Source organism: Typopeltis vanoorti, chromosome 5 (assembly GCF_054136105.1).
Source record: "Typopeltis vanoorti isolate ZY-2024b chromosome 5, IOZ_Tvanoo_1.0, whole genome shotgun sequence".
NCBI classification, from domain to species: Eukaryota; Metazoa; Arthropoda; class Arachnida; order Uropygi; family Thelyphonidae; genus Typopeltis; species Typopeltis vanoorti.
In genome coordinates this window covers 98,579,822-98,607,136 of record NC_143553.1, presented here as the reverse complement: position 1 = coordinate 98,607,136, position 27,315 = coordinate 98,579,822, and the positions used below count along the sequence as shown (strand labels likewise).

At 34.2% G+C, this 27,315-nt stretch overlaps 1 protein-coding gene across 1 annotated transcript in view; it reads left to right on the top strand.

Annotated features, from left to right (window-relative positions):
* The first annotated feature begins 2,239 nt into the window (after positions 1–2,239).
* Positions 2,240–27,315, top strand: part of LOC150106682 (uncharacterized) — a 66,034-nt gene continuing 40,958 nt past the window's right edge. Inside the window, exon 1 of the mRNA XM_090393280.1 lies at positions 2,240–3,457. Within this exon, the coding sequence (XP_090249406.1) occupies positions 2,300–3,457 (1,158 nt within the window). The 5' untranslated portion in view covers positions 2,240–2,299. The remainder of the gene's footprint in view (positions 3,458–27,315) is intronic.

Genomic DNA, 27,315 nt, shown 5'->3' with positions numbered 1-27,315 from the left:
TAATTTGAAAATAATTATTCATTTTTCAAAATAATCTCCCTTAATACTAACACAATTAATCCAACGATGCTCCAGCGCCATTATTCCGTCCCTGTAGTGGCTCTCATTAAGATCTGCAAAATACCCCCTCTACAGTTGCAATCACCTCTTGATTCGAAGAAAAACGCTGACCAGTGAGGAAGAGTTTTAGTTTTGGGAAGAGATAGAATGAAGAAGAAGCCAAATCTGGGGAATAAGGTAGATGTTCCAACAATTCATAGTGCAGATCCCTTAATTTTCCCATTGCCAAAACACCTTTGTGGGCAGTTGCATTCTCCTATTGAAAGATGATTCTTTTCCTTCTGCAAACCGAGTCTTTTCTCAGAAATTTTTTCACCTAGTCTGGTTAAAAGATCGGAACAGTATTCCCCGGTTATTGTTTTACCCTTTTCAAGATAATCAATAAGCAAATGCCTTTAGCGTCCCAAAACACTTTTCCTGTTGATGAAACAGACTTGTCTTCTTTAGCGCTGAATAACCGGATTCTGCCCAATGTTTTGACTGCTGTTTGGATTCTGGTGTGTAATGTGAATCCAAGTCTCATCCATAGTAAAAATTCGACGCACAAAATCAGCTTTATTCTTGTTAAACTACTTCAAGCACTGTTCAGAGATTTTCATGTGAGTGCATTTTTGATCTGCTGCGAGCAAGCGAGGCACCCATCTTGTGCAAAGCTTTTTCATTTGCAATTCTTCATGCAAAATATATCCTACACATTCTTTTAAAATGCCTATAGTCTCAGCAATTTTACTCACTTTGACTCGCCGGTAATCCAATACCATATCGTGCACTTGATCAATGATTTCTGGTGTTGTTACACTTTTTGGACGTCCTTCACGTGGATCATCTTCAAGGGAGGTATGTCCACGTGTAAACTCGGCAGCCCATTTCTTAATTGTCGATACGAAGGAGAAGAGTACCCATAAACTTCTATGAACTTCAAATAAATTTCGTTTGGCGTTAAACCTTCTTTTACAAAGAATTTTATAACTGCACGGTACTCAATTTTATCCATTTCAAGGAATACAGACAACACTTTTTGCTTCAGACAGCTGTATAAAACAAACTACATGATAGAATGACTTGCAATTTCACATGGGTGCTTATGACAGATGTACCAACTTAGTAGAAAAAATCTTGCGATAGTTACCATCTATGGTCGAGGCTGAGAACATTTTAGACCACCCTCGAGTTCCCTAAAACCTAGTTAAATAAATCCATGTACAGCAATCCTGATGAAGTCTTGTTGTAGTTTTAATTTTGTCAACTTATTTCTCATTATTGCAGCAATAAGTTTTCGTTCTTAGCACTTTTTAATGTGTTTCCTGATCATCAACCCTAAATGCTTACTTCATTCCTTTCCTTTATTGCAATCTCACCAGAAGAATACTTGCTAGCATGTCAAGTCTTCGATCTATCGCATAAAAAATGTGCACTTTCCTGCATGAATTGCATCCGTTCTCAGCTATTTAGTATATACGAGGGGGGGGGGATTTGAAAAGTTCTGATTAACACCTAGAACAAAAATTATATTAAAGCAACTGATATAACCACAATACAGAACATATAAAATCCTTTATTCCCCATGATGTTTGCTCGAAAGAAGAACGACTTACAAGTGTGATCCTGGTTACTGAGTAAAGGATTTTTTTTTTTTTTTGTCTGTTCCAATTTAGGCGCAGATAAGTAGAATTTATGAGTGAAAAATTGTTTACTCAGAAAAAGAATGATTCTAGAACAAGAACTTGGTAATGCTACGAAATGCGCACGAAAGCGACAAGAACATTATCGTGTTCTTGTCGCTTTCGTCTAATATTCAGGGATTGCATGAAATTTGGCGATATTACAAACTGATCCAACTGATTATAATATCCACACATTACTGCACCAATCTCATGACAACGCAAAAATATCGGAAATGCGCAGCACCTATAAATTCTGTATTATGCACTGTAAAATAATATGAGTTATTTCAGTATACATTTAAAAATAAATAAATTATGGCGATTCATTACTTCGATATAAAATTAAAAAAAGATGTTTTAAAAAAGCTTACTTTTCTAAGATCATTGGATAAACTTATATTTTAAATTAAACTAATTTAAATGTACCTCTACTATAGATGGCGCTTTTGACATTAAATTAGTTGAAAGGTTAATGGACGCTAGCTTGTGTGTTGCTGTAATGGGTATGACTTTGTGTTGTTTTCATTAATGAAACAATTGGGTATTTAATGAAGTGGCAGAATAAGTTATAAACAATGTCTGTAAAGGTTGGACTTGGAGCTAGCGAATATGACATCGATATTCAAGGGGAGATTGATTTTGATTTTTTTGAAGAAAGTGATGGACCTAGTAATGACATTGCCAATAATTCTCACGATAGTGGATGGGCATCGCACGCTGAGAAAAGTGACAATCTAGATGCTGTAGATATGAGGCATTGTACGTTAAAAAATGGTGAACATTTTGTGTCCGTAACAGAATCACCTTATACTTCTTCAACAAGTATAATGAATGATTGTAATGCTGTCTCTCCGCTTACGGACATACAGATGACCGGTAACTATATGCGACCTACGCAGGTGTTGGGATATTGTAAACCAATCGTTACTGTATCATGCAGCGATGACAGCGGGTCTTCAGTGCAGAAAACTGTAATTGAAACAGTAATTCCTACACTTCATGATCAGCCAGAATTATCAGAACATAAAAAAAGCAGTGGACGAAGGGTTAAACAGGAAAAACCCAAATCTGCAGATTGTCTTCCTCTCGATGATGCTATGGGTGATGACAATGGCAGTTCGGACTCTTCAAATATGTCGATTACAGATTCTGATGGTATATCATCCTTGAGCGACGACTCTCTGGATTCATTATCAGAATCAGAATCCTTTACAAGTGTAAGTCCTCTTCCATCTCCTTATTTTCGTGACAGTCCTTTACCAAGAAATGATGCCAAAAGTGAACTCAAAGCCATCGCTTCAAAAGGAACTTGTTCAGAGCAGCAAAAACTAAACGTTTTAGGAAATGACAATGAGCCATCAAATACACCTCCGAAAAAAAAAGAAAATGTGAAATTCTCTGATGAAGTGCACTGGGATTCAAGTCAAGAAAGTGACTCGATTGATTTAAACTTACTTTTAAAAGCAATTAAACAGTTGGAGACTCAAGAAAATGGTACACCCACAAAAGAAAGGAAATGTAATATTCCCGTTTTAAGCAGGGGACGGAAAAATATGTCATTCTCCAATGAAGAAGTTCGAAAAATTGATCATGAAAATCAGCAATTGCTTAAAAAAATAGTCGGTCAACAAACTCGACCAAAACCAAAATACCCAGTGTTACATCCATCAGTTGTGCCATCATCATCAGTAAATAGGCAGAGGCAGCAAAGACAAATAGAAATGGAAAATTTGGTAAGTTGTTCATTTCATTGTAATATTTCATTCAGTATGGCAAATGACTCATATCAAAATACATAATTCACCTTACTGAAATGGCCATAATATGCATTCAATAGAAATAGAAGGAAATTTGAAAGAGGAAAAAAAAAAATCACTGCTTGTTTTCTAAAGTCAAGAGACAAGTTCAAATCACTGGAAAGGCCTTAGTAGATGCAACAAGTACTGTTGCAAACATGTGCCAAAGGAGTTTTTGTGGAGGACTGCTTGCTTTAGCAACAATTGTTCCAACAGAAACTGTCAGGTCAGGCAGATCAAATCTCTCCATTTCTTTTTATCCTCCCAAATTGTTCCTTCATGAAGTAATTTAATCACTCAGTCCTTCCATAGTGAAGTACTGATAATGATTAAATAAAGGCATAAAAGGAATGTATGAACACAAAATAAGAAAATAAATTAATAAACAAAAACTAAATATAATGATGAAATAAAAATAAAAAATTGTATGAAAAAGCAGGCCATGAAGGATAGTGTTGTTGGAAAATAAATCTTGAAAAATCAGTAAAATGACTATGAAATGCCAAACACAGAAAAATAAAAAAATAGGGAAAAGCAGTCTGTAAATAAGAACAACAAAGAACATATTCATTATATTATTCAGAGATACTAAACACACTTTTCTTCCTTTCCTGCATGAAATTAAAAACAATCAACAAATCTTCGTCTGTTACACCCATTGAAAATGTACATTGATTTAACTTTCAGTTTGTTGATCTGTTATGATTGCTGTATTAGACAATGTGGAAAATCAATTTGCTCCTCTTTCCATATGAGAAAAAAATGACATTGGAAGTATTAAACACAATATTAGAAATTATGAACTAGTTGAATATCCTGTCAATGAAAAAAATCATTGCCTATTATTTCTTGAAGTTGTTAATGTCAAGCCACTCTGATTTTATTTAGACTTTGAATTATAAGCCTGTGACAGTTAAATTAATTCATTTGGAATTAACCCATAAACACACGAGCTACAGCCACGGGATATACCGGGAAGCATAGTGCTAGTCACCTTATCCTTGGGAACGGGTAAGACTTATAAGAGCTTAATTAGCTCTGGAACAGGCTAGTAGGCCTAATACATACCAGAAAGAAGGAGGAATTAATTTAATCAGTAATTCTAAATTAATTCCTTTGGAATTAATTTAACTGTCTGAGACTTGGGGAAACCTCAAAATAGTATGAAAATCTTTCTCTCTTTAGAACTTTTCCTTTCTCAAACTCTTTATCCTTGATCATTTAATTCTCTTTTACAGCTTATCTCCAGACACAACTTTTGCCTATTTCATTGCTTAAGAATAGGGAAAGTGCCCTCCCTCAAGTCATTGCTTCTTGTGTTCTTTCTTCTTTTTTTTTCCCATCTTATCCTCCTTTTATTTATTTATTTATTTATTTTTTTTGGCTTTCTCCTTGATTTCATTTTAAGTTTATTTTATTTTTAGTTCATCATGATTATGTTTATTTTTCGTTTTTATTTTCATGTTCATGCATTGCTTTTTTAACTCCCCCCTAGGCAGTTTATTTAATACGTCGACTGCCATTGGTCTAATGTATAAACTTGTCACAGGAGCCACTATGTTGTTGTTACATTGTTAGTACATCAGATAATTCAGTTGACATATCTTGATACACACTGCTGACCGTAAGTTAACTTGTAGTCAGCATGCTAAGCATTTTCAATTTTCTTCTGCAAGAACATTTGTAATACAGATCATTTTGGGTACACATTTTTTTTTATGTCAAGTTGAAGCTTTTTTGCATTAGAGCATAGCCCAGTGAGTGGATTCCACTACATGCAGGTATGATTGTTTATTTTATATTTATTTTTTGCAGCTTCTTGGGATTTTTATTTATTTATTTTGTTTTTTATTCTACTGGTTATAGCATATTAGAACCTTTTTCTTTTCTTTTTTTTTTTTCCTCCAGCATTTTATTTTCAACTTTTATGTGTTGTCAAGGGCTTGAGCATTGCTCTCTCCATCCATTTCATTTTTGCTTGTATAAGTACATAGCAGTTGTCCTGGTGCTATATGATACAAGCACAGATAAATATTTTATCTGTGCGTGTTCACATATAATATGCAAGCACAACATTTCATAAAATTTGATGTTGTAAATAAGATATACAGTTGGGTTTAAATGGGACAATAATACATAAATCATGGGGGGGGGGGGGAGATTAAACAGACAGACTAGAAAGAAATATTTTAAAATCAAATGGTGTAGTTCTCCAGAAGTACCAGAAAAAAAAAATACAAGAAATTAAAAAGCAATTATATCTTAATAAAAGCATCTTTATTGAGTTATGTAAAAAAGGGTCCTCCCTTACTTGAACCCTCAGACTCTCTGGAAGGGCATGAATAATAACAATGTGGAGATTTCAGTATTGCTGTATTTTTCTCCGTAACAAGTATATTATATTGTCTAAATAAGTGTAATAATTAAAATATAATAAGAGAAATTTTATAAATTAACCAGAAGAATGGAACAAGTCAACATTGAGATAGTCCACATTCAGAAACTCTAGATGGATTTGTAGCATAATTTGGAGGATTCCCCTAAGTTCCACAAATGATAATGGAGTTCAAAGTTCTTCGAAGGATAATAGAACTGGAGGAGTGAGCATTCTGTTAAAGAAAAGATTGCGGTTTGATTATCATAATAGAAAGAAAATCGGAGACTACTCGTAACTCTAACTATAATCTTGTTTGACAGTAATATCCACTTATGCTCCTATTAGAAGTAAAAAGAAAAATGCTCTTGTTGAAGCTACTTAAAGAAACAGAAAATAAAAATTTCTCAGAAGTTATCCTCCTAAGCTTGTCATAATCACCTTGTAGCTCCACATATACTCCTTGACAGCATATTCGTCATATTTTACAGCATCCCAAGTCAAGGCAGCATGGTCATTCTCCCCAATCGGAGGCAGTGTGGCCACCTTGGTTATAGATGGCTCTTCTGATCCTATGACCAGATCCAGTACTCTCATACCCTTGGTTCCCCTCCATTACATGCTCCCTCAGATAATTTTCTCAATAAATCCCATTTCCTTCATGTCGTGTGATCTTTCTAACTTCCAATGTATATTTCTATAAAGTCCCTCATAATAATTACTCAACCTGCACTTATTGTACTAATTTGCTGATGTATATTGTGCAGAAGGAATGATGTAGGGTCTGTGTTTGACAGAAAGAATGATTTGTACAATGCTGATGGACTGCATCTAAATGGTTTTGGTGTTAGGTGTCTGGAGAGAGAGCTTTGTTCACTAAGCATGCTGAAGTGCAAATAGGGTGGAAGCAAGTGAGTTTGTGTGAAGGCACTCATGAGGCAAGTGAGTGTGAGAATGATCAAGTGTGGAATCTAGTCTCTCAGGCAAAAATATTGAATAGGGTAGTCAATTCAGGAAATGAAGGTGGGTGGGGGGGACCTAAAGGGATGCTGCAGTTTCTATATACTAATGCCAGAAGTATCAAGAAGAAGAGGGAGGAGGTTTTGGCATTGGTTAGTGCAACCTTGTCAAAGGTTATAGGCATTAGTGAGACTAGGCTGACAGCAGGTGATGTAGTAAAAGGGATAGAATGTGACAGATTTAGTATTTTTAGGGAAGATAGGATGGGGAGAAGTATTGCTGACAATAGCAGATTAATTGCAGCTAAAAAGAATAGGAGATAGGTGGAAGGGTGGCTGTTTTTGAAGCAGTCTGGTGTGAGATTAAGTCCAGTAAGACAAAATATACAGTTGGTTGCTATAGGCTGGGGAGTTCCACAGATCATCTGGAAGACATGCATCACCAAATTAGTATGAGTACAAGTCAAGTGATTATTATGGGGGGGTATGGAATTTATACACCTTCTTCTTCTTCTTCTTCCATCATCTATGTGGACGATGATGAGACTGAATGAGCTCTTTCCACTTCTTTCTGTCCCTGGAGAGTCTGAACAATTCTGTCCAGTTTGGTGTCGCTTGTTGTGATTTGGTTTTCAGGCCCTCTTTTATTTTGTCTATCCATCTAATTCTGGGCCGTCCTTTGGATCTTTTACCTTCTATCGTTGTATTCAAGGATTTAGATGGTAATCTTTCTGTTCCCATTCTGGTCACGTGACCAATCCATTGCAGTCTTCTTTCTTGGATTTTGTCTATTATTGTTATTTATACACCTATTAAGAAATAATTACTTAAAGCAGCATGTGATGGAGGGGTCTAGGGGTGGGAGAGTATTGGACTCCCTCAACCCTAGGAATAGTTTCCCTATTTGGCTTTGAAATAATGTTGGAGTCAATATCCACTTAATTTGAATAATTTTGCATCGCCGAAGTGAAGCCTTTTGGCTCTCTTTTTCGGGAATTTTTGGTGCCTTTTGTGATGTGACATTTTCTTCAGCAACTCATATGGTAAAGTATAAGTTCTGCATCACTTCAACCTGAGTATTTACATTTACGTCTGGGTCTGGCTCCCACTGATGAGATCTCAAAAAGGTCGAAACCGGTCTGGGTAGTGACCCTCCTCCCCCATAATGTATAACATCATACATGTCTGCTAGGAGATTTGTTTTACATTATGGGAAATGTTAAGGATAGTGATCAGAGCTTACTCCACCTTTACTACGAGTTGCTCCTGTCATGAAAGGTTTTCTTACGCTTGGATCCGCTGAAACTTTTATAGTTTCTATCTATATTCGGCATGAAACTCTTGAAAAGTTTCTCTATTTAGCTTTGAAATAATGTTGGATTCAATATCCACTTAATTTGAATAATTTTGCATTGCCGAAGGGAAGCCTTTTGGCTCTCTTTTTCAGTAATTTATTCTTTCATTTATAATGCTTACTCAGAATGGGTGAACGATACTTCTAACAAGCCTTTATGGACTGTTGAAAACTCTCTCGCAACACTTGAAACAAATTTCCAGTTCCAGTTCCAGTTTTTGATAAGTATATGTGGATTTCTTGAAAAAAAAAAATAATTGTACCATATCACAGTGAGGAAACATACTTTAATTTTTTGGAAAAACTAGCTGCTAAGACTTTTGCATGATGTCCCTTTATTCACACGGCAGTACATATATTGTCTTTATGCTGGAGCTACCATCACATTTTTCTCAGCAAGTTTCCAGTTACATGAAATCACTATTTGTTGGATTCCAACTTTTGGCAAGTAGACTTCTCAGCCTTGACCATTTAGACTATTTAGATGTGTGGTGTCACATGAAAATCTTGATGGATGCATTAAACTGTTTTGCAGACTTCATTCAAAATTATTACTCACCGAGAGAAAGAGAGAATCAAGGAAACATTATTATAATGCATGGATATGTTTAACCAAGTAGAATCTCATTATTTTCAGCAACTATTATAAAGACTTTATTGATGTTTATTTCTTAAAGTAATTGATTTTCCAATTTAAGTGTAAGTTTTAAGATTATATTCATTAAAAATTTAGTTATTTGTAATTTTGAATTCTAAAATTTTAACCTTTAACACACTTCTCATTGTTACTTGCAATTGCTATATATTCAATACTAATTAGAAATCACTCTTCTTTTGGTAGGACCTTTTTTTTTTTTTTGCTTAAAAATGTTCTAGGAATTCCCCCCCCCACACACACAATTTTGACAGATTTCTCCAGAATCATGTATATGTGTTCATTCTGATATATCATTTTTTATGATTGTTTATTATTATTTATCATCTAATAGCCGGCCTGGTTGGCCAAGTGGTTAGCGTATCTGCTCTCCAGCCTAAAGGCTGCGGGTTTGAATCCTGCCATGGGCATGGATGCTTGTGATTGTCTGTGAAAATACTACTGGTGGTGGTCAGCTGTAGATGGCGTTGGTGTAGTTGCAGTTCGTAGATTGAGTGGTGGAGAGAGAGAGTTGTAGAGTAAGCCCTCCCTCGATGAGTCTTTGGACTCCCTGGAGGTGTCATGTAATAATAATAATAGTGATTTTTCGTGTTTCTCATCATATGCTCCTAATATTTATATAATGTGAACTATACAATAATTTGCTCACACTGATTACATATAAAAAGCATATTGGTGTACTAATAAAATTTGACAGAGCAAGAGTAATGTCTCTCTCAGATTTAAGATGGTATTTATACCCATCAGTGTGAATCATGCATAAGAGCCCCGACCTGTAATAAAATACGATGGCAACAAAATTAAACTAATTTTGTTGTTATCATATTTCTCTTTTATCATTAGCAGTTTTTTATATATATTTTTTAGTTATATATTTTCATTAGAGCACTTCTAAATACTGACTACATATGAAAATGTATAACAGGATGAACATTTAAGATACATGAAACATGAGAAAAAACTGAACAAACCAATTCCATGTTGACTATCTATTATACTATGACATGGATACCAGCCATTCTCATAGAAAAACTTTGAAATGCATCTTTTTAAAGAATCTATGGAAGTTATATTTGAGCAATTGTTTACTTCCATTGATAAATAGCAGGATTTTTTCTCCTGGAAACTCGTGTTTTTCATCCCACATACAGACAAATCGGCCCTTCAGAACACACACAATTTACAGACAGAAATATACTAGTTGTGGTGGTGGTAATGGCCAGTAGATGCCGCTGATGTCAATGATTGGTAGTAGAGATTTGGTGTAGTGGTGGAGACAGAGTTGTACAATAGGTGTCCTCCTGCAATGAATCTTCGGACTCCTTGGAGGTGTCACTAATAATAATAAATAGTCAAATACACACACATAAATTTTAATGCACAGGCAAGTACTATACAAGCTATCAATTGTGCACTGATATGTAATGAGTATTGCTTTTATATCATATTAATTCTTTATAAGTTTCAGTTATTGTTTCATTTCCAATATACTTTTATAATGGACTCAAAGCTTGATTTTTTTGAGCACATGTGAACTGGATGACTCACATTATCATTGAGAATTGTTTATTAACTGCCCTGCATATAGTAAACATTCACACACACATGCATATGTGCTGTATACATTTTTAGGATGGCTAGAGTGGACAACTTAGTAGAGTACTGTTACTGTATTATGCCTTTGTTTTCATTAATGAAACAGTTTTTAGGAATTAGTTTTTTTTGGGGGGGGGGATAAATTATATTTTTAATATTCTGAATATTTATCTTAAAACTGTATTTCATCTACATTCATTTTTGAAACGAATGAAGTAGATTTTTTTTTTTAAATCAAAATACGTTTAGTACAAATACTTTCAAACCAGAAATTGAAAATAAATAGAAAAAGATCTCTGCAGTTAAAAGGAAGTGTTAGATACTTCGGAGAATTTCGTTTGAATTCAATAGTATTAGTGACATTATCAGTATTAATTATAACAATCTTAGTAATTAATTTCTACTAACAGATCGAACTTGTATCTGTATCTCTTTCTAATAATGTACTACTTCTGTTTGAAAGATAAATAGTATATTAACTCTAAAGATTGTCTCACAAATGAAACCACAGGCATGCCATATGCTGTAGCAGTGTGATCCATGTATATTACTTATATATGGGTCACATAAATATATGGATAAGTAACATGTAAGTAATATTGCTTATATTATTTATTACTAATTTATGATCCATATACACTCGAGTTTCTCTCTTATTCTTATTTTCATTTATTTCTGCTTTATTTTATTCATTATTTTTTTTCAGTTTTTTTTTTTTCATTTTTATCTTATTTTATGTATGTTGCTTTTTTTATTATGTTTAATATCCTATTTACGTTTCATCGGAAAATTTTGTTTCATTAGATTGCTCGTGATCTGCATTTCACTCCATTTTTGAATATTGTCAATGTGCAAACAGTACAGTCCATTCCTTTCACATTTCTTGTAAACCACATTCAAAAAAACTATGAGAAATGTCTATATCATGATCCTTGTTACTGCTTACTCACATGTCTGCCATGTACATAAAATGTTGACTTTGGCCAAGATTTAAATGACATGAGCATAGAATGCAAGCCTATTCTCATGCCACAAACTCACAAAAATTGATGTAAAAATACTTTTTTATGGAAAAGGATCATTCATCTTTACAGAGTAAATGTAAGGTTAGGCCTTTATAATGATTGAGTTTTTTTTAATTTACCAAAACTGATTCTGTTTATTTATTTATTCATATATACAGCAGTTTTACAGCATAGGTTAGCAACAGTATTAGCCTAAAATTATACATTCTGATAAATCATATTTTATGAGGCTTAGATTCACAAAAGCAAATTTTTGATTATTTACTTCAGAAAACTGCAGATTATAGCTTCTGAGATATACTGATTAAGGAAGTGCATTATTTAGGATAGCGTTATTAACTTCCAAATGTTTGTGTAGTTTTTCCACAATGAGCTGCATGTTGCTAGATACTTCAGAAATTTTAAGTTATTTAAGAATAATTTCTTTTATGATATGATATAGATTAACACATTCTCTTCTTTGAACAAAACCATACTGTTAGATGCTAAATTAAATCATGACATTTAAATTTTTTTTATTTGGGGGAAAAAATGAAAAATTTAACATATGTATCTTAAACATTACCATAACATCTGAAATATGCAAAAAAAAAAAAAAAAAGTATCTTTTGCTTCAAAACATTCTAAGGAAAATTTAATGATATACTTTGGCAGATGTTTTGATCCCTTTCTTGCAGAAATGCAACTTGGATACTTCCTGATCCCCCCCCCCACACCAAATTATCACTGATGCAAGGTGATGACCTCTCTGAATTCTGGGTGCTATTGCATGTGCTGGACCATCTGGGATATATACTGAATTGTTTTGGCAGTTGAACCACTCTTTAGTGGTGAAAATCTCATCTGTGAAGAGGATATCTCCTATCTCTGTGCCTTTGACATGTGACATCATTCTCCATGAAACGTCATCAGAAACATCACTTTTATGTTCTCACAAGTTTACAGCAGAGGTGTGCTTTCACAGCCATCACCAGCTGTTGTGCCTTAACGCATCCTAGTTGATCTGTTCTTTGGTGGTCAGATACATCTTCTGTGTCATTATAATAGTTAATAGTCTGATACACAAGCATTCTACTTATCCCAAGTGTTTTTAGCATGTTGAAAATAGCAGGTGGCTGCATTTCTAACTTTGTGAAGTGCTATTCCAGATGCAAAGCTCCCTTGTCTCTACTGATAAACATGCAAATATTGGCTGCATACAACACCACTAACAGAACTGAGCATGTGCAATTCTGCTTGAAGTGTGGGGGTGTGCAAAGGCATAACATTATTTATGGCATGACTGTGTATAATGTTAGACACATTTAGAAGAATGTTACAGGTTCTAGTTGCCAACCATAAGAACTCTTTTCCAAAACCTTATGATTTGTCTACTGTTATCACCTATACATCTTGAAATCATCTAGTTATCACTGGTAGCTGGCTACAAGTGACAAAGAATAGAGACTGGCTGTCTGCTAATTTCCAAAAGTTAGGGTTAAAAGATTTCATCTTCTCCCTTCGAGGAATAAAGGACACGAGAATTTATGTATTTGCATGAATCTCACCCATAAAAGATTGTAAACGTTTTTGTATAGTTAATGCTCTGATCGGATTCAGAATTAGATAATCGGAAATGTCTGCTCTAAAGACCAAAAACTCAAGTCACTTCAGACCTCCAGTGAACAGGATGGTGGTCTTGCATTGAGCAGTGAAAGTCATCTAACAACTAAAGGCATTCACAGATATTCATACTTCAAATGCAGTTCAAATCCTCATAGCCTGTAGCCTGATGAGTAGAGATGCTATTCACTTAGCTAACCAGGCCAGCAATACAATATTATAGTAGGATTCATCATCAGTGATAGACTACTGCTGCTGTTTTAGAGAGTGCTGGTATTCATGTGAGAGGATTTCAAAAAAATAATAAAATTTAAAATACTTATTTTTACTTTTTTGAAATTATTTTCTTTCTATGCTAGAATAGAGGTAGCTGACTTTCCCTTCAGCAGTGCTAATTAATGAACATATTTTTAATATGACAATTTCGTGAATGAACATATTTTTAATATGACAATTTCGTGAATACAGATTTCGTGATGTATTTATTGCTTGCATTCAGCAATTTGTTGTTTTTACTTAGTCATTTAGTATATAGTGTCAACACTGTCGTACAGGTAGAACTATATGTATAGCATTATGTATATATTTGTTTACTACCTTTTTTTTACCTAATGTGGAACTTGTGTACTTGTTATGTTCTATTACTGATTATATTATGGTGCCCATTTAAGAATTAATTTCATTGTTAACCTATCATTTTAAGGCTAATTTTTTAATTAAAAATATGTTAATGATTTGTTGTTCAACATGTTATCACCAAAGGAAGAAAAAAAAAGCCTGAAAACATGAAAATTATATTGGGAAACTAAAGGTACCTTGAGTTGCAAAATTTTTAAATGATAGTTTTGATGAGTTATTTTTTATTTTCCAGATTGATACTGTACCTCACATTTTAACAGATCCATGCTAAAAATATCTGAGCAAGAAATAATTGTTATTTTAATAGTGACAGTTATCAGTATTAAGTTTTTGGTGTTTTTTTATTTTTATTTTTAAGTTAGCAAATTAAATAAAGACAGGGCTAAAGGAAATAGCACTGACATTACTTAAGGTAAGTGATCACTAAAAACAAGTGAAAAACAAAATATATGTTTTTATATATTATTTTATCACATACTTGTTATTTTTGAAATTATATTTTTTATAGGTTAGCACTATTGGGTTAATAGTACATGAATTTTTATTTAAATATTCTGATTACTAATTGTATAAAAAAAAGCATGAAATAGAATTTATTACCAGTGTTTTACTATGCGCTGCAGAGCTATATTTAATGCTGAACACAAAGATACAAATAAAGATGGCAGCAGTAAACACGATATATAACTAATTATTACGTGGTTACTGGATTTTAGTTGTACAGTGGACATGTAACTAAAATCCAGTTAAGGAGCCTGCTGCAGTTGGGTATTTTCCTTCAGTGATAAAATAGGTTTTACATAATTTTGCAAGTTAAAACAATGATCTTTGTTATTATTATTATTTCTCCCCAAAATAATAATAATAAGCCAATCATTTTGTTATTATACAAATATAATTAAATAATCGAATTTGTATCTCACCATAACATGGATTTTTGTAAAACATATCTGCTGGTAGACTTAGATGCTCTCTAACCCGAGTATCAATTTGCTTACTGGCTTCCAGCAGAGGATTCCTAGTTTAACTTTAAATCTGAAAACCTACAAACTAAAAAATTATTTACTAATAAAGTTTTTTCGCAGCCCACTAAGGAAACCTCTTGACCCATTAGTAAGCCACAAACCACTTTGAAGAACACTTATAATGATTACTAAAATCATGTAATTCAAAAGTTTTTATTGTATTGGTTTGACTTCAGTATACTGTAATCAAAGTTGTCCAAAGCAAAAGCCTGCATGTTGTGACTAGTTGACTGTACTTGACTAGTTCAGGAAGTTCAAAGCTGATGCTTTCATTCTTAAAAGACTAACTTCATTCTGCATGGCTACATGGTTGACCTCATTCCTCAGCATTTTGATGCTGAGACACCGTTCTGAAGCTATAGTAGTCAAGTTATATATTAGTTTATGCTCTCATCAAAAAGTTGAAGTACTGAAGAAGCCAAAAAATTCTCGGAATTGTCATAAAGAGCAACTTAGATAAAAAAAAAAACATAAATAAACAAAAAAAAAGTTTTTTATTGTAGACCTAAGTTACAGAACAAGAAATACTCAACACTTAGTGTTGAGTATTTCTTGTTCTGTAGTATTTGTAGTATTCAGTATTATTGTATGGTACTTAATATTATTCAAGGGGAAAAAATGAAGAAATTTGAAAAACAAGAACTAAGATCAGGATATAACTTCCTGTAGTTATTATTTAGAGAATTCTCACTGTTTGTCTTCTTTCTTTTGGTAACACCAATTATTTTGATGTGGTACTTCTCTAATTCTTCTTCCAGTTCCACTTCTTTTCTATTGGTACTGATCTTCAATTCTGTCGATGTTGTGTTTGTTCCAGTAGCTGACTTTTCACTGTTCATCCTAGTTCCCCTGATAAAAACAGCCTTCCTTAACTGGACAACTTCCTAGTTGGCATGACATCTCATCATATTGTTCCATCATTTTGTTTTGGTTTAAGGCAGAATACAGTTTAGTCAGCTAAATCACAAATTGTCTTCCATTCAAGATTATCTTCAGAAGATAATCTTGAATGGCAGACAGTTTCAAGTGGAATGATGTGATGAACACCAAACGAGGAATTTTTTGACTCACGAGAGAAGATGACCGACACAAAAAAGGAAAGCTAGTCCTTGTTGGTGATCTAAAGAGCAGAGTAGAAAGTGAATACAAGACACCCAAAACTGTTTTTGGGGAAAAATTGGAGAAAAGAGCAAAAGGTAATAATAATAGTAAGTACCGGCTAGATTTCTGTTCAGGATATGGACTAGTCATTACTGAGCCTCCGTAGCTCAGTTTGTATAGACAAAAAAAAGCCCTTTGGTCAGAAAGACCTGGGTTCAATTCCTGTCCATGATGTGAGGAAACTTTATCTGGTCTCTTTTGACTAAAGGTGAGTTAGCCGGTCTCATATGGAAGTAGAAGGTTTTTTCCTCACAGAAACTCGGGGTTTTTTTTTTTGTCCCTCAGAACAGGCAAATCGGCCCAGTGAACACATGTTGCTGCAGTCAGAAATGCTCAACCACCTCCTTTTGTTCAGCATTTCTGCTGAGCAAAAGGAGGTGGTCAGTACAAACATACTGACCTACTTGGTCACAATTTGGATGAGCTAGAATGAGCTGTTTGTGAGGGATCCATTATATTCAATCCTGGAGCAACTATAGGATATAATCAACTCTGCATGTGCCAGCATTCCTATGGAATGTTCTTGTCATCTCATGGAGATCATTCCTTCATAAGCTGAATCTGTTCTGCTAGTGCAGTGCTTGACAAATACACCTGCCCTATGAGTAGCTGCAGAATTATAGCATTAATGATAAGGGTGAGAAGTGCTTCTAGTGGCAACGTGAAAACACTCAGAGTTTACTCACATTTTGGAATGTTCTTCAAGTATACAAATCCATGCTAATTTCTATATATGGGATATTCAAAAAGAAGTATTCACCTTTTAACTATGTCATAAAAAAAATTATATATATATATATATATATGGAAAATGGAATAAATAATAAACTCTGAGTGTTTTCACAGTTCCACTAGAAGCACTTCTCACCCTTATTATTAATGCCATAATCTTGAGAGAAAGCATCCATTGTCAGCCAGTATGCAGACAAATGATGGATACCAGTTTGGGCAGGACAGTGGTTCAGGAAGCGGTTTAGGACTTAAGGTAGAAACAGAATACCTATGAAAAGTGGACGGAGTAGGTTTATGAGATAGGGGGTCACTTATTAATCTTGAGGAAGTCTTTGGTTCACCACCCCTAATTCTGAGAGAGTATTCTAAGAATCAGCAGATTTAGAATTTCTACAGGTGTTAGCAGATATGCAGGTAAAAAGTAGTGTCTTTTTTGAGCAAAAAAAGGACAGCAAGTTTTTTTGGAGGCTGAGGGGATAGGGGACTATTGATGAGATATATTTGTACCTGAAACAGTCACTGGTTTAAGTCAGCCAAAGTAGAGAAATCTGATTTTTCTTGAAGATTTGAATGTTTTCAAAGATACGGTTGGGAAGTGAGGTACAGTCCTTACAAGAAATAAGATGCAACTGGATTTTGGTAGCACTGAAGTTCACAAGGTTGTTCTAACCTTACTGTAGAATGCCACAGAGATCAATGTTTAGACATTAGTTACATAAGATCTTGAGGCTTGAAATGTTTGAGTTCACTACAAGGTTTCTCAAATGAAGAAGAGGGATAGGCTGTGCCTTCTTTGGCAAAACTTAAGATAGGAGTTCAGGTTCTGTACTTTTGCTCACATTCTTCACTATACATAAATGATCTCTCACTAACCTGTGGATACTTTACCATTGCTGGAAAATCCAAGGATAGAAAGCTATCTAGTATGACACAGTTGCAAAGGTTGGAAGGTAGACCATAAGAAAAGATGGTAGTTTGGTTAAGTGGATTCAAATGCTGTGGAAATGTTGACAATACAAGTTTCTCAAAGAAAACATTGTTGTGTTCAGTGATGTTCGCTAGGAGATCAGCTGTTGTTCAGAGTGGTGGAATCCACATTGGTGGTCACTGACTAATTGATGGTCAAACAGGTGGCAAAGCAAGTTATTGATGACTTTTTCTTTTATTTTCAATAGAAATAAGATGAGAGCAGTGGGACAGTAGTTTGATTATCGATTCTCCCATTTTTGGGATAGGCTGGAATATAGGTTTGCTTTTATATTGTTGGGCAGATGACAGGGAAATTTGCTCTTGATAAAAAAGATTGTCAGGAACAAATAGTATAGGTGTTAATTTTAAGTGCAGTTAGTGAAAATATTATCAGAACCAGAAGACTTATTGGTATCTATGCTATTCAGGAGTTTTCGGATGCCTTTGTGGTCGAATATCTGAGCAGGCAATGAGAAATTTTGGAATAAAGGGGAAATGATTTACCAGGGTCATCTATGCAGAATATTGAAGGCAAAGAATGATGTCAGGAAGATAGCCTTATTTTTTTACAGTGCTACATTTGTGCCACCTGGATACAAGAGAGAAATAGAAGCACGAACAGTAGCCTTGCTAAAGGACAAAAAAAAAGGCTCAACTGGAAGTTTTTCCCACTTGATTATACTATAAATTTAAAATGCCAGGAAATTATATTCTTGGTTTAATCCTTTATCCAAGTGTAAGCATACAAAGTTTGCACCTGAAGTCCTGAAATTACTTCAGGTACAAACTTTGTTTGCTTACACTTGGATAAAGGATTAAACCAACAATATAATTTCTTTGAATTTTTAATTTATAGTATAACCAAGTGGAAAAACTTCCAACACCCATCTCTAATCTAGAGTATTTTAATAATAAGGTTTGATGACACCTTTTGGCTACTCATATATGAAAATATGACTTTTGCATTACTTCAACCTTGGTATCATCTCTGGGTCTGGCTACCACTGATGTGACTTCAATCAAGGTTGAAACCAGTCTGGGTAGTGATTTTTCTCATAATGAATAGCATTATACATGTCACCTTGGTATTACCTCTGGGTCTGGCTACCACTGATGTGACTTCAATCAAGGTCGAAACCAGTCTGGATAGTGATGTTTCTCATAATGCATAGCATTATACATGTCTGTAAGGATATGTGCTTTGCATTATGGGATACCAAGGCAAGTGATGTGAAGTCATTAGCCTCTATTATATGAGTTGCCCAGTCCTGAAATTACTTCAGGTGCAAACTTTGTTTGCTTACACTTGGATAGAGGATTAAACCAAGAATATAATTTCTTAGCATTTTTAAAAGGCTCAACTGTTTTTTTTTTTAACTGGATTTGTACATTTGGCCTTTCAAGTTGAATATGAATTTGCTGCTAGTTTTTTTTTTTTTTGAACCTATTGCAGTGTAGGCTGAGTGTGATGCTGGAGATTTTGTCTTGAGACACCCGTTATTGTCGAATATTTTTCTTTGACTGCCTTATTAGTATCCTTGTTGGATTTGGATAAACAAGGCTTAGATTGTGGTCGGGAATTTTGGGTGGGATGGGATATGAAGGTGTCATTGTTCTGGAAAGAATTATTTCATTATTCGTTCAGATCAGGTGTTTGGATCAGGAGAACAAAATGAGATCATGAGGGAAAGAAGTAGATAACTCTATCTGTCATATGCAACTATAATGGCATAAGACTGGATGGAGACATATGCTTTAGAAAAAGAAACTCGAATTTGGTTATGAACTGAGTTATCAGGACGTTGCATCTACTTTATATCTGGAAAGAGATCTGATTTACTAGTGGATAGATGGATAATTGTCGTTAGATCATTGCTGACCAATCACAAATATCATTTCTTCCATTTAGTAGAATTTTTGGAGATAGAAACCTTTGTTACAACAATTACTTTATTTACAATTAAGAAAATAACACTTAACGTTTCGATCTCTTGGTAATTCCAAGAATCTGGAAGACCCACCTGCAACCTATATAGTGTCCAGAACATGATGGCAGAAAATCTTAAGATAACAGGACTGTAGAGTTGCATTCGATGTAGTTTCACTGCAAAATTTTTCTTTTTAATTAAAAAAAAATTAAAAAATTATCCTGTGTATATTATTATACTTATGTAAAAAAATTAATTTAATTATTTTAGTTTATTTACATATTTTTTTTCTCACCAGAGGTCAGGGCTAGTATAAACAATTAACAAAACAGATTTAGTGTTGTGTAGCTCATGTTTTCCTGATGATCACCTTAATATAGAGATTGAAATGTCAAGTGTTATTTTCTTAATTGTAAGTAAAATAATTGCTCTAACACGTGTTTCTGTCTCCATAAATTCTACCGAATGAATGCTGACCACCATGCAACCTTGAAAGAAAGAACCATTTCTTCTAGTTTGAGTTGTGAGTATCAGAGTACTCAAGGAAGATGACCTCACTGTTTAGGTATTTGGAGTGCAGAAAATCATACTGCAGAGGTATGTAATGACATCAGAGTAGTTATTAGAATTTTGAGAGTAATGAAAACAGCAAATGTATACAGTAATGTAGGCATGTAAATTTTGAGCAAATCAAAAAGAATGGATTCTGAATATGCATCCTTGTAAATGAAGAGTTGCCTGGAATGTATTTCAGATTAGATGAAATATAGAATAGATATTAAAGACACTGAAATTCACTAAGAAGTAACAGGTTGCATTATTAGATACCTGTGAGTGGGATTTCTCAATCATGAGAAATCTTATGCTTTTATTTTGCAGTTAGATAATTCTCTTCAACAATTCTCTAAATATGTGCATAATATCTTAATAACATTCTGTCATTCATTGGTGGATTAAATATAATACTCAGGGTGATATATTATTGTTCTGGTCACCTGAGCTCCTGGACTTCATATAATACTGTATTTAATCCATTCATCATTTATTTTAGTTCTCATTTGTTTGCTATGACTCCAGTATCTCATCAGCACATTGTAAATGATTTAGTTTTTTACCATTGATATTAATCCCTTTGTCACTCCAATCTGGTTCACTTAGGTCATATTCAAATACTGCATTGAATAATTCGGGCAAAATAGTATTTGGTGTACTCCTTTATTTATTTGGAATGGGCTGCTATGTTCCTATATAAGGAAACTAGCAGTTGCTTTTTTCATATACAGTGGTGCCTCGTACTTTGAATGTTCCAGAGTTCAAACGCTTCAGAACTCAAGAAATTTGATTCACAGTTCGAACTATAGGTCCAGGAACTCAGAGTCATATAGCATTAGATAGTTTCAGTACACCATTGGGCAGGCTTCTCCCCCACTGATTTCCCTCACTAGCTTCCCTGTGCCTGCGCAGTGTGTGTCCCTTACTTTACACAGCCTAGTCATTGCGTATACGTTTGTTTAGAGAATTTTTAACTGTTTTTGGCATTTTTTTTTATTGCCCATGGCATCCAAGAATATAGAAAGAACAAAACCTAAAACAAAAGTTGTAGTATCGACAATTGAGATGAAAAAAGAAATTATCATGAAACAAAAGCTGCACACGTTTGACGGATCTGGCGATGATATTTAAAATGTCAAACTCAACGATAAGTAGCATTCTTAAGAATAAGGAAGCAATAAAAGCAGCAAATGTGGCTAAAGGTGTGACAAGATTGACCTCCAAGAGATTACGTTATAACTCCTTTTAGTGTGGATAAACGAGAAACTATTATGTGGTGACGTTATTACTGAGAGAATTATTTGTGAGAAAGCCAAACATCTGCTTAGTGAACTTAAGAAACGCCCACCAGAGACCAATACTGAAAATGGGAAGTTTAAAGGAAGTAGAAGCTGGTTCGATAAATTCAAAAAATGAACTGGGGTCCATAGTGTTGTCATGTACGGAGAGGCTGCGAGTGGCGATGTAGAAGAAGTGGACAAATTTTAAAAACCTTTAAGGAATACATGGATAGTGAGGGATTTGTATCTCAACAGGTTTTTAATTGCGATGAAACAGATCTTTTTTGGAAATAAATGCCTAAAAGGACCTGTATCACAAAAGAAGAAAAAACGGCACCGGGATATAAACCTATGAAAGAATTACTTTGCTGCTTTGTAGTAACGCTAGTGGAGACTAAGATAAAGCCTTTGCTCGTTTACCATTCTGAAAATCCACGTGTTTTTAAAAAGAACAATGTTATAAAGAGCAAATTTGGTGTTATATGGAGGGCCAACACAAAAGTGTTGGTTACCAGAGAGTTTTTCACTCAGTGGATTTATCAAGAATTTGCTCCCACTGTAAAAGCTTATCTTACTGAAAAAAATCTACCATTAAAAGCTCTTCTAGTAATGGACAATGCTTCTGCTCATCCCCCAAATTTAGAGGAGGATTTAGTTGATGAATTCAGTTTCATCAAGATAAAGCTTTTGTGTTCCAATACCACTTCTATCATACAACCCATGGACCAGCAAGTGATTTCAAACTTCAAAAAACTGTATATTAAGGCTATGTTTCAAAAGTGCTTTGAAATAACCAATGCCACAGAACTGACTCTTAAAGAATTTTGGAAAGAGCATTACAACATTCTTCATTGCTCAAGGATCGTCGAATCATGGCATGGAAAAATTTTTCATTAAAACAATGATTTCTGCTTGGAAAAAACTGGCCAGATTGTATTTCAGTCAGTGAAGTAGTAAGCTGTGAAGAAGAGTCTGTCGTAAATGAAATTGTGTCTTTGGGTAAAGCTATGAGATTAGAGGTGAGTGATGAGGATGTAGAGGAGTTAATAGATGATCATAAAACCGAACTCAGCACAGAAGAACTTCAACATCTTCACAATCAACATCAAAAAGAAGTGGAAAAATAAATTTTTATGGAAGAGAAGGATGCCAAAGGATTCATTTCCAATGCCGACTTTCAAGAATCGTTCTCTGTTTGGGTTAGAACACAAGCTATTGTGGAAAAATGGCACTCTAATAAGATAGTAATGACCAGGAATATCAACTTATTCAGTGACAACGTGATGGGTTATTTTAAAAATATCAAAGAAAATCATCAACACCAAACAACATCAGATAGATTCTTCTCTGCATAAAAAAGAGAACGTGAATCAGCATTCTCAACTCCAGCTAAGAAGCAGAAAGAAGACGCTTAACAACGGGAGCATTATTTTCATCTTTGTGATTTTTATATTAAAAAAAATATTCTTCACTGTTATTTTTATGTTGTAATAATTAAAATAAATATAAGATTATTTTGTTTAATTTTTTCTAAGTTATTAACATTAAAAAACCTAAAATAGATAAAATAAAAAAAAAAATTGAAATTTTTTGAATATGCGAACAGATTATTTCTCTTTCCATTATTTCTTATGTAAAATCTTGATTCAGACTTCGAATGGGTTTCTGGAACGAATTAAATACGAACTACGAGACACCACTGCATTTTGTTTATTGATTGTATATAATTTTGGCTTACTCCATGTATTGTCATTGCTATTGGGATTGCTTGTTTTTCAACTTAATCAAATGCTTTTTTTTATAATCTATAAAATATAAGTTCAAGGTAAGTGGTATTCTCTTCATTTTTTTCTTAGTTCATCCAATGTCTGGTCTATTTGCCAAACCTCTTCTGAATCCGGCTTGTTCATTATGCTGAGCTTCATCGTCATTGAAAAATGAATAATTTTTCATTAAGAAATTCATCATGAATTTCTTCAGAATAATGTGGTTATTCTGTTTGACATTATTTTTATAAACAGTTTATTTAATTGTGATAGCAAGCTTATGGTCTGTAATTTTTATATTTTTTCTTATTACCCACAATAGTGGCATGATAGCATTGTATACAGGTGTTTGGTATATCTTTCTCATTTAGACCTTTATTAAATAGATTTTTTAGTTGTACTGTTAATATTTCTCTTTCTGCTTTCATAATTTCTATTGCAATTCCATCTTCTGTCATTTTTTAATTTTTCATATCGTTCATTGCTTTTTCTATTTCAAAATTTTGTATTTCTGGAATACCCTTTCCTTTTTCCTGTTCTTCTGGCTTCCACGTAATAGTGTTTTCAACTGTGCTTATGGTTAAATTAAAGACATTGAGAAGTTATTTTCTTATTTTTAGAGGTACGTGTGGCATAGTATAATTATTAAAGAACACGTAAGTCTACAGTCTTCTTCTTCATCCTTCTGGTTCTGTCCACTGCTGGACGAAGGTCTCCCCCTGATTTTCCAGATCACTCGGTTTTCTGCTTTTCCTATCCATCTCGCTCCTGCAATTTGTTCCAGTTCATCTCTCCACCTTCTTCTCGGTCTTCCTCTTTGTCTTGCTCCATCCATTGGTCTCCACTGCTGTTTCTCTAGTCCATCTCCCGTCACCGCATCTGGCAATATGGCCAGCCCATCTCCACTTAGCCTGTTTAATGTATTTTACAATATCCATGATACCTGTTTGAGATCTTATCCAGATATTTGTCTTCCTATCTCTTAATGTTATTTTTAGCATACTTCTTTCCATGCGATGTTGTATTGTTTTTTGTTTAGGGCTTCTGTTAAAGTCCGTGTTTCTCCTCCATATGTTAGGACAGGAAGTATGCACTAGTCGAAAGCTTTCCTTTTTAGACTCATAGGGATGTCACTTCTGAATATGTCTCTCATTTTCCCCTAAGCCATCCATTCAAGGTGAATTCTTCGTTGAATCTCTTTTCTTTGGCATTCCTCAAAAGATAACAATTGGCCCAAATATACATATGAAGTAAACTTGTTCTATTTCATGGTTTTCAAGTCCACAGTAATAACTTTTAATTAATAAATAAGGTACAGATATTTCATACTAAAACTAACAGTACATCTTCAGTGTTACAAACAGATAGCAATGGAATACAAGTAACGAACATTCGGTGGATCACCTATTAAAATGCATTGTTGTCACGAGCTAGGAAATGAAAGAAATTAATAAATAATTAACATTTAAGACTTTTTTTTTTAATGATTACCTGAAATAAAAGTCTCCCAGATCTTCGAGAGAGAAAGACAATCATTTTGATTTAAATTCGATTGGTGTAAAAAAGCTTCACAACTTTCTTTAAAGAGGCATTCATATTTGAACCTGCATCTATGAAGGAGAATAGCTTTATCCCGCTGGATATTATGGTTAGTGGTAATACTGTGTTGTGCTAGACCAGACTTCTGAGGTTTGTTGTAATCAATATAATATTGGTGTTCTTTAATTCTTTTTTCCACAGAACGGCCAGTTTGTCCAAAATAAGAAACATCACATTCAGATGGTATTTGGTAAACGCCAGCCAAAGATAGAGATAACAGTTTATCTTTTGTAGAAGGCAATAAGGAAGAAATTTTGTTGATAGGAATATACGTGGGAATCAATTGTTACTTTTTTAAAATTCTAACTATAGGTTCTGAGATTCCTGGAATGTAGGGGGATTGGAACTTTGCGGACTGTTGAAGAAACCTTAGGTATTGGAACATAAGATTCAATTATCTGTTGGATTTGATTAAAGTGGTAATTATTAGATTCCATTAACTTTTTAATGATGGATAGTTCTTGTTGTAAGATTTCTGGAGTAGAGCAAACTTTATGTGCTCTATTAATTAGAGATTTAAAAATGCCAAATTTTTGAGATGTGTGGTGAGCAGACATTTTATGAATATATCTGCCAGTAAATGTGGGTTTTCGAAAGACGCTTATAGATAAGGTACCAGAAGTAGTTCGAGTAAGCAGGATGTCCAAAAATGGTACTCCAAAAATTTTCCTTTTCCATGGTGAATTGGATACGAGGGTGAAGGCTATTTATCTGTTGTAGAAAGGTGGAAAGCTCATCTTCAGTATGTGACCAAATGGCAAAAGCATCATCGACATAATGATACCAAAGAGATGGCTGAGGGTGAATGGATGAAAACATAGTCTCTTCGAATTGTTTCAAAAAATAGTTAGCCAAAGGTGGAGACAAAGGGCTACCCATGGCAGTACCCTCAACTTGTTTGTATAACTTGTTTTTCCAACTAAAATAACCTGAATAGATAACAAATTTGAAAATCTTTGCAATATCTGGAGGGTAATCTTCATATAATAATTTGACTGTGTCGGCTAATGGAATATTGGTAAACAGAGATACAATGTCGAAACTGACTAGCAACTCAGACTCTTTGATTTTTAGATCCTTGATTTTTTCAAGGCAATCTGTTGAATTTTTTATGTAGGATCTGGAATATCCAGTGACAGCACTTAAAGAATGAGACAAGACTTTTGCGATTCGATAAGTAGGAGAATCAATGCAATTCACGATTGGTCGTACTGGATAGCCTTCTTTATGGATTTTCGGGAGACCATATAGATGGGGAGTTCTTCAAAAGTAGGTTCATAATTTATCCACAAAATTTGGGTCCCAACTGATGATGTCATCAAATAATTTATTTAATTGTTTAATTTGAGAATTTGTAGGATTATGCGTGATCTCTTTGTAGGTAGAGCTGTCTTCTAAAAGACTGGATACTTTTGTCTCATAATCAGTCTTATTCTTGATTACAATAGCCTTTCTTTTATCGGTCTTAGAAATAGATATGTTATTATCTCTTCTTAAAGAAGTTAGCCCTTTGATTTCAGCATTTGATAAATTGAGTGGAGGTAATTTGCTTTTAAATAACGAAGTCGCAACTTCAAAACAAAGTTTATTAGCATCGTCACTAGAAAGTCCAGATAGATTGCATTCTATATTATGTAAAAAATTATTTTCTTGTTTAATCCTTTTTGAAAGTGTAAGCAAACAAAGTTTGCACATGAAGTATCTTCATAACTAGGCTATCTATATATAGAGGCTGGACTTCACATTAATTGCCTTTGTATCCCATAATGCTATGCAGCATTATGGGCTATTAAGTCAATTAATTTTTACCCTTATTGAGGTCTCATCATGTATATGGTGAAATTTTCATATTTCACATTTTTATTTCCTATTTTCATATTTTCCATATACATCTTATATATGGGAAACTATGACTTCTGCATTACTTCAACTTTGGTATCTCTTCTGGGTCTGGCTCTCATTGATGAAAGTGGTGGTCGGGATAAGAATAGCCCCACAGTAGCCCATGCATATCGTACGAGGTGACTAAAATGAGTATCCAGGGAGGATAATTTTTTTAGCGCCTCCGTAGTGCAATTGGAAGAACAATGGTATGTTGCTCCCTTCAAATGGAAAAGACCTAAGTTCGAGTCTCATCATGACAGGGAGAATCTTTATATGGACTTTTTTAATTGAAAGTGAGTTAGCCGATTTCATACCGAGGTAGCAGAGTTCTTTCTCCCGGAAACTCTGGTTTTTCATCCACGCATACAGACAAATCGGCCCTTAAGAACACACGCAATTTACAGACAAAGAATACTAGCTGTGGTGGTGATGGGCAGTAGATGGTGCTGATGTAGATGATTGGTAGTAGAGGTTCGGTGTAATGGTGGAGACGGAGAGTTGTACAATAGGTGTTCTCCCGCGATGAGTCTTCGGACTTTTTGGAGATGTCACGAATAATAATAATAATTATGGGATGCTAAGGCAATTAATGTGAAGTCACTAGCCTCCATATACAGGGTGTTCGGGATAAATTTGACAGTTTCGTAAGGAAAAAGAAAATCTTCTTTGTATCTATTAAATTTAATGAATTGACA